The sequence below is a fragment of the Hipposideros armiger genome, unplaced genomic scaffold (genome assembly GCF_001890085.2).
Source record: "Hipposideros armiger isolate ML-2016 unplaced genomic scaffold, ASM189008v1 scaffold_19, whole genome shotgun sequence".
Lineage (NCBI taxonomy): Eukaryota > Metazoa > Chordata > Mammalia > Chiroptera > Hipposideridae > Hipposideros > Hipposideros armiger.
Window position 1 is genome coordinate 5,481,271 of NW_017731369.1, and position 8,321 is coordinate 5,489,591.

An 8,321-nucleotide genomic window follows, 5' to 3' on the forward strand; every position below is an offset into this window, starting at 1 on the left:
TCTTAGTTGTGGAGGGCGCAGCTAGCTCAGCTCCAAGTGCAGTCACGCTGCTCAGCTCAAGATGCCGTGTTCAATCTTAGTTGTGGATGGGTGTACCCACCATCCCATGTAGGAGTCGAACCAGCAACCTTGTTGTTAGGAGCACGTGGTCTCACCAGCTGAGCCATCCAGCCGCCTGTTGGCAGCTCAGCTCGGGCACAGCTCACTGGCCCATGTGGGAATCGATCCGGCGACCCTGTTGCTCAGAGCTCATGCTCTTAACCAACTGAGCCATTTGGCCGGCCCCAAAAATATATACTTTAGAAGCCATGTACTTCCTGAAGATGAGAACTTCAGGGAGCTGCAGGTGTCAAAACGGACCTTTGTGCAGCACCTACTGTGTTCACGGCACTTCAGCAGTCAGTGGCGTTCCATCACGTGGCAATGGGGGGAGGTCGGCATGATTTTTCTCCATGTGCATGTGGACTAAGGAAATATGGCTCAGAAGTTCAGCCACTTGCCTAGGGCCACACAGAGAGGAAATGGCAGGGCTGGAATTTCTACCCAGATGTTCAAACCCAGAGGTAATGTGGTGCAGTACTTACAAGTGGGGGCTCTGGGTTCAAATTCCAGCTCTGTCACTTAGAAGCTGTGTGATCTTGGGCAAGTAGCTTAGCCTTTCTGGGCTTTAGTCTTCTCACCTATGAAGTGGAAATAATACTTGTGCCTCTACCTCATGTGGTCACTGAAAGGATTATGGATGGAGGTTTAGAACACAGCGTGGCTAGCTAAGGGTCTGGGATCGCTTTACTCTAAGACACATGCACATCCCACTGTGCCATCCTACTGGCTGTTTGCGTGGAGCCTGTACAGTATCTAACCCAGCCCCCACCTCTCCCCCCACCGATGGGCAGGCATGCAGGAAATATACTTCAAACCCCGGAGGTAGTGGAATCAGGACCCAAAGTGGGAACCAGGGACTGTAAGTCACTGTTCCTGGTGAGCGCCGTCTTCTTGACAGCTGGAATGTTCTAAATCCTTCTAAGACCTGGGCAGATTGGAATTTTAAAATGTGTTTCCCCTTTTAGAGCGAGCCATGCCTAAGTATTTCTGGCCTGTGAAAGGAACATAGTTTCAGAGCCAGGGCAGAGAAACCGTGCGTGCTCCCACAACCCAATGAAAACCCCCGCCACCAAGCCCTTTCCCTTTGCAGCCCATGTGGGCTTCCTGGGGGCTGCTCAGGCGGGCCGGGGGGGGGTGCCCAGTAGGAAGATGGCCCATAGGCTTGGCTGGTGGATAGGCAGCTGAGGGGAGGGGTCAGGAACTAGGGAACCCTGGGAATTCCACAAGCCACCATGAGTGTGGTTTTAAACACGCACCGACCCCAGGACCAGCAATTCCACTCCTAGGTAGCTACCCAACAGAACGCCTCATGTCTTTTCAAGAAAAGCCAGGGGCTAGAATGTTCAGAGGAATAGCATTCGTGTTAGACTAAAATGGAAAGCAGTACGCAAAAGCCCATCAACAGTGGGATAGGTGAATAAATGATGGCATATTCACTGATGGAATGCTATACAGCAATACAAAAAGCATTGAGTACTACTACACGCAAAAACGGGGAAGAATTTCACCCACGTAATACAGAGCCAAAAGCCAGACTCAAAGAGGATATCTGATATATTTCTATTTATATGAAGTACAAAGACAGTGAGCACTGACACACAGTACAACGTGGATGAACCTCAAAAACATCACACTGATTGCAAGAAGCCAGACCCAAAAGACCACATATGTATGATTCCATTTATATGAAATGTCCAGAATGGGCAAATCCATAGAGACAGAAATTCGATTAGTGGTTGCCAGGGGCTGAGGGATTGAGGGGTGACAGCTAAAGGGAATGGGGTTTCTTTTGGGGGTGATAAAAATATTTTAAAATTGATTGTGGTGATGTTTACTCGACTCTAAACATACTAAAAGCCATTGACTTGCACATCATTGAATTGGTTGGTTGTGTGGTATGTGAATTATATCTCAATAAAATTGCTAAAAATAAAAAAAAACTTTAGTGTCAGAAGTCAGGACGCCTGGAGTTCTGGCTAAAAGTCATTAGCCTTGGTGGGGGGTAGGTGCCTGGAAGGGGATGTGGCGGGGGGTGGGGTGGGGTGGCTTCTGGGAGGCTGGACAGGCCTTATTTCTGGGTGCCGGTTACACAGATGTGCTTGATTTATGAAAATTCCGCAAGCTGTACCCATACAATGACGCACACTTTTCTGTGTGGAGGTCACACTTCAACAAAAGGTTTTTAAGAAACAATATCCCAGTTTAGTGTTGGAACATGCTTCAGGCCCCGTTTACATCCCCATCAATGAGTCCAGCACCAACTAACCGCAGAAATGAAAGACCAGGGCAGGCGGGCTGGCGGTCAGGCTTTGGAATATCCTGCAGTGACTCAGAGCAACAGCTGGAAAGAATCTGTTGCTGCTGACTTCCCAGCCCCCGCTGTCCGCCAGCACCGCCGAGGAGCCGCGGCAGCCCACCGAGTATTCCAGGGCTTGAGAGCTTGGCGGCTGAGGGTCACGGGAGCTAGGCTGGGGCGGGGCAGCTGCTGGAGTTCTAGGCCAGACTCAAAGGCGTTCAGCAAGCCCCGAGACCATTAGCCTCCCTGGCAGGACCCAGCCAGGGACAAGGATGCCTTTATTGCAAAGGATCAGGGGAGGCTGGCCTGGCAGACCAGGAGCTGGGCACACAGCAGTGCACGTTAGAGCAAGGCTCTTGGGGTTTGAATCCAACTCCACCGTTTCCCAGCTCTGTGACCTGGGGCTGTGCGTTCAGCGTTCCAAGCCTCAGTGTCCCCATCAGTGAAATAGGGTTAACAATCATGTCTATTTTTTAGGCTGTCATGAGATCTGAACTAGATGATGATGTAAGCTCTGAACATAGCACCTGGCATGTAGTCAGCATCTAGTAAACATTAGCTGCTATCATTACACGCTGGAGGACATGAGCTGGTTTGTATGGGGTGCCTATTGCATGCCAGGCACCCTTAAGGCAGTTCCAAGTCGCTACCTTCTACTTTTGTTCTGCCCCTCCCCAGTCGACCCATGCCCTACCTCCTCTAGAAACCTCCCTGGCTCAGAAGCCTGGGAACTAACCACATAAATAACTGCTGTGGATTTTGTGCTGCAAATCAGGGGTCTGGTGAGAAGCCAGCAGCAAGGGAGTCTTTGAGTACACTCAAGATTTATGTGGAGTGTTTGTCCCTTCATCCCCAGTGGCAGGTCCACCCTGGCGATCATTTATCAAAGGAGTTTTACAAGGCCCTGAAGTTCATGGCAGTAGCCTGGGATTTCAAGATGGAGGAGGTTGGAGGAATGGTGTCTCCCAGAGGGGGAGACAGAGCTGTTTGCTTCTGGATTCTTTTTCTAGGTTAATGGGAGCCAGGCAAGGTTTTAGGGGCTCTTTGGTTCTGCTCTTTGAATCTGTACCCCATGCTCTTATCCTTAATTGTATAATGCAGTGATTTTTTTTTAAAAAAAGCACTTTGCAGCTTATAAAATACCTCTGCCTCGTTCGTCTTAGGCCCCAGAGATGGAAAGTGGTCCCTCTGCTTCCAGTCTTCAAGGCTACTGTATTTGAAAAAAGAAGGGATGCTAAGATAGTCACCAAACCCGCATGTTTTTAATGTTTACATTGAGCAAACTAGCACAGATTACACACACAAAAGGCAAAGAGATTTCACCAGTCCCGGCAGCTGGGAGCTCACCTTGGTCCCAGGAGCTGTGCCCGTGAGCCTCAGTTTCCCCATCTCTCAAATGGAAACGGTGCTTCCTGCTTTCCTATGTGTCATACAACCTAACAGATGGAAAATGGTTCATAAACCCAGGGCCTCCATAAATCCCAGGTTTTTTTTTCTTTCTTTCTTTTTTTTATTGTGAACGGTTGCATTCTTTCCTCTAAAAAAGGAGGACACACTTTTGCTGGTGGCCTGCCATGTTTGAAGCTCTTTCTGAGGATAGCACAGAGAAATACTTGCTTCATTCTTAGGGGGAAAAAAAAAAAAAAGGAAAGAAAGAAAGAAAAAAATAGGGCAGTCAGATGATAAATTTTGTTTTTCTGGTCCCCAGCGAGCTAGAGGCGAAACACACAGCACACGTAGCCTCTAACAGAGGAAGGATGGACCAGCCTAGGAAGGTAAATGGGTCCTGGAGGGTTGCCAGAAGCGCACGCGCAGGGTAGAGGGAGGGGGAAACAGGCAAAGGCCCCAGTGAGAAGGGAAGTGGGGTTATGGGGTCCGGGGAAGCCGAGGGCACATGGGAGACTTTGATCTGGATTGCTGGCACTGCGGAAGAATCAGACTAGGAGACAGAGCAGTGGAAGGTGGCAGGAATGGCCGGGCAATTCTGGAACTTGGAAGGTTTGGGATACAGCCTGGCATCCCAGGTTCAAGCACGGGTTGCGCCTCTACTGTGTCCCCAGCCTTGTGACACTGGGACAGGACAAGGAAAGCCGCCCAGGCTCTGCCCTAGTGGGAGAGACCGGCCCAGACACAGATACAGAAAATCTCCTGTGCCATGTGCATGGTGCCTGGAAACTAACGCTCCCAACAGGGTAGGAGCTGATTCCTGTGGTTTCTGGGCTGGGACAACCCTGCAAGAAGCTGCACATTTGAGATGTGCCCTGATGTTCCATGCTGACGGCCTCTGGTCTTCTGCAGAACCAAGAGGGGTGTTTCCTCCCCGTTCCCAGTGCTGGGTCTGCCTGTGAGCATCTGCTGTAGCCTTTCAGGTCCACTACACTCACTTCCTAGGAATAGAGGTGCAGCGCACTGGGGAGGCACATCACATGGTCTGGAGGGAGCTGCAGGAAATGGGGTGAAGCTCAGAGGGAAGCAAAGAGATGGCTCTGCCGGGGTAGGAAGGCTGTGGCTCTGGGACGTTTGGGTAGCTCATTCCTGATTGAGCCTTTCACACTTTCCCCTTAGAAATAGGTACTTGGAGTCTACTTTGTACGCGCCGTTAATACAAATGAGCCTTGACGTTTCTCCTCATCTTCTGGCACATACTCAACCTGTTTTGTGTCCAGACATGAACCTGCCAGGGCCTCAGTTTCCTTACCTGTGAAACTGGGGACACATGAGGAGAGGGAGGACGAGACTCTGTAGGTCCTTCCTGCCCTAAAGAGCTGGCCTCTAAGTCTTAGAACAAAGCTAATCTTACTGGCTGACAAAGCCAGGGGGTTATGTAGATGTGCCGCCTGGGTCCAGCCACCAAGCTGCATGACCTTGGGCCTTCCCTTCTCTGTGCCTCTGTCTCCTGACCAGTAAACTGGGGATATAACAGAGCCGACCTCACGGACTTGTTGCAAAGTTTTGGCAAGTTTGCCCTGTAAGTCACATGTCCCTGTGTGTGATTAACGTTCCACCAACGTGTCAAACGCTACTACACAGGCCCAGAGGGTGTGCTTCACCTGGGTCACCTCACTTCATCCTTCCTCCCACCCCGCCCTATGGGGTACATTGTTTTGTTGTCCCTGTTCTACAGATGGGGAAACTGAGGCTCATAGAGGTTAAGTAGCATGCCAAGGCCACACAGATAGTAAATGACAGGGCTATGCTGTCAATCTGGTATGTCAAGCTGTGTCCGAGGCCCATCCCGATGTCATCCACGCACAGATGACCAACAATCGTCACCTGCCTTCCCCCTCCCCTGATCTGTGCCTGCCCGCTTCCTGCTCTTGAGTTGTATGCCAGGAGACTTTCCTGAGTCACTGGGTTCTTGAGGAAAACAAAAACACCTAGCTGGAGGCCTCTCTCCTTCCATTCCTGTCTCACTTATAGGCACATGCACGAACACATGTGTACATATGCACATGAATGCATGCACACAGGTATACACCTCCACATGCACACACACATGTGCACACACACACTTGAATGCATGCACATATACACTAGCACATGCATCACATGCATACACACGCTTTCACACATGTGGCATATACTCAGGCAGTTCTCCTGGATGATTCCAGCTTAGCCAAGAAAACTCCACCTCCCTCTTTTTATCTTGTTGACCCCTGTGGCTCTTCTCTCTCAGACTCTGTGTGTGACCTCATCACAGTGCCCCCCTCAACTCGGAGCACAGACAGGCAGTAGCAGAACCACCTGAACCAAGAAGGGTCAACCAATACACACACACACACACACAGAGTCACCTATAACATGCCAGGCCTTATGCCCAGAGCATCGTGCTTTCTTTGCCTCATTTGATCCTCACACACAAAAAATCTGGTGATGATCACAATCCCATTGTACAGAGCAGGAAACTGAGCTTAGGGAGCGAAGAGATTTGCCCAGGGCTCCTTTAGCTAGAGAGGGATGGGACAGGCCCTGGATATACACAGTGAACAAGACAGATCCGGTTCCTGCCCAGGGAAGGGAGTACCCAGGCTCCTGGGGAGCCAGACAGGGAACAGTCGACAGAAAAAATAAATAAAATCAACAGCAAATTCCTATGCCAGTGAACTGAGACAGAGAATAATAGGGGAGACCTACTTGAAATGGAGAAGGCAGGGAAGTCTCTTGGGGAAGACACTCAGCCAAGACCACAAAGATAAGAGCAGGAGTTGGTTTGGAAAAGACAGCCTGGAAAGGCATTTAAAGGGGAAGGAACAGTATGTGCCAAGCCTTAAGGAACCCATCGAGTAACTTCAGAGTGGACTTGCACTGCCTAAGCTGACATTGTTTTACCAGCAATCTCTTGGTCTGTGTGGGGCTTGATAGTTGTGTTAAGACACAATTAAACAGATCTCACCCTTTAAAGTTTTGCTAACCAGTCCCCCTCCTCTCGCCAGGTATTAAAAATGCCAGAAGCAGGGAAACTCTTGGCCCTGCCCCCAACATTCCTTTGGGACACTTTTGCTGACACAGCTTTTTTTCTGGGTCTGGGTTAGGGCCTGAGTTTCACATTTCTGGTGATGATGATTTTCCTGTTCACTCCTGGACTGTGACCCCTGGAATATCCACTATGGTTTCCAAAGAGGTGGCCCTTTCCTCTTGTTCCATTTATTTATAATGCATGGCCCTCCTCCAAGCCAGAGGCAGCCTAGTTTTATTTACATGTCAGTGCCCCAGAGGGCAGAGGTGCCCACCTGGCACCTTTGTCCCTAGGCTCACTCTAGGTTCCAGCTGGCAGATTGGGACAGCTGTCATCTGCTTGAAAATCAGAGACTTACAGAATTTTGAAGCTGGAAGGGGTGGCATTTCACAGATGGGAAATGTGAGGCCTGGAAAGGCTTGGATTTGCAAAGGCCTCCCAGCCTGAGTCAGAGCATCGGCAAGGACCAAGGAGTCCTGGCCATGTCCCCTGCCGTAGACAGTGTCCATCAGCAGAAGGGTGATGGAGACCAGCTGTTTGCCTAGCAAGGCTTTACAGGGTCTGAATCCCAACTTGGCTACTCGTGAAAAACAGCTTAACCCTCAGTGCCTCCTCTTTCTCATCTGTGAAATGGGCCTCTCACCACACTTAACCCAGAGTTATTGGGAGGAGTAACTGTGCTGATGTATAAAGTGCTTAGAAAAGCACCTTGGCACACGCTAAGGTGTTTCCTCTGTGTGTTAAATAAATACAATGCATCTATACACATATACAATAAATATATGGAAGCAGTTAATCCCCTTCCAGAGCTCCTGTTTAACAAGAGGAAGAAAGACCCCAGAGCTGTTGTGTGACTTATCCTGGAACACACCGCCCTGGACACACGGGACCCCTTGTGCCCCTGGCCAGCAGTGGGCAGGGGTGTGGCAGGCTGAGGACTCTGTCCCCAGGATGGTGCATTCACTCCTGTATTCCAGGAGAAAGGAGACAGCTCCTCTTCCTTCTGTCTCCAAAATTAGAACACCGGGCCCTAGAAGGTGCCCCCAACTCTGGGCTGCTGAGGGCTGTAAGTGGCCCTCATTGGGTCCCCTCCGTTTAGAATGAGGACGGGGCCAGAGCGCCGGGCGTGAAATGGGCTCCTGAGCTGAGGCTGCCACTCTCTGAGAGCTCCTCGGAGGGCTCCTAGGGCTCAGGGATCGCCAGCCACGTCCTTACCTGGCTCCTCCCGCGTCCTGCTTGACCTTTAACTTAAAGACCAGCTGTAGCCACTGATGGGTTTCCGTGGGTCCCCGAGGAGACCCTTCAGATGGCTCGAGCCCGGCGCGCTGGAGAGAGCCCCTAATTGGGGCCATGAATCATCGTTCGCGGCTCCCGGCTGGACACAAAATAGATAGAGGAGCCGGCGCGCTATTGTGCGCAGTTTGGGACGCGGGGGGAGAGGCGGGGAGAGGGGAGGAGGGGGGAGGA

General features: G+C 50.8%; 1 protein-coding gene across 3 annotated transcripts in view; it reads right to left on the reverse strand.

Annotated features, from left to right (window-relative positions):
- Positions 1–8,244, reverse strand: part of LOC109378263 (uncharacterized) — a 29,309-nt gene extending 21,065 nt beyond the window's left edge. The window contains exons 1-4 of one of the 3 annotated variants that reach the window (XR_002122968.1): positions 8,070–8,244; positions 3,746–3,834; positions 3,542–3,608; positions 271–680 (exon numbers count right to left, since the gene is read on the reverse strand). Coding sequence is in view for 1 of the 3 variants with exons in the window: in XM_019634701.1 (XP_019490246.1) it covers positions 3,542–3,608; positions 6,533–6,622; positions 8,070–8,206 (294 nt within the window). In the remaining 2 variants the exon portion in view is untranslated. Of the gene's footprint in view, positions 1–270; positions 681–3,541; positions 3,609–3,745; positions 3,835–6,532; positions 6,806–8,069 lie in introns of those variants that run through there. The other 2 variants (XR_002122970.1, XM_019634701.1) reach the window with 2 other exon arrangements.
- Positions 8,245–8,321: the final 77 nt, after the last annotated feature.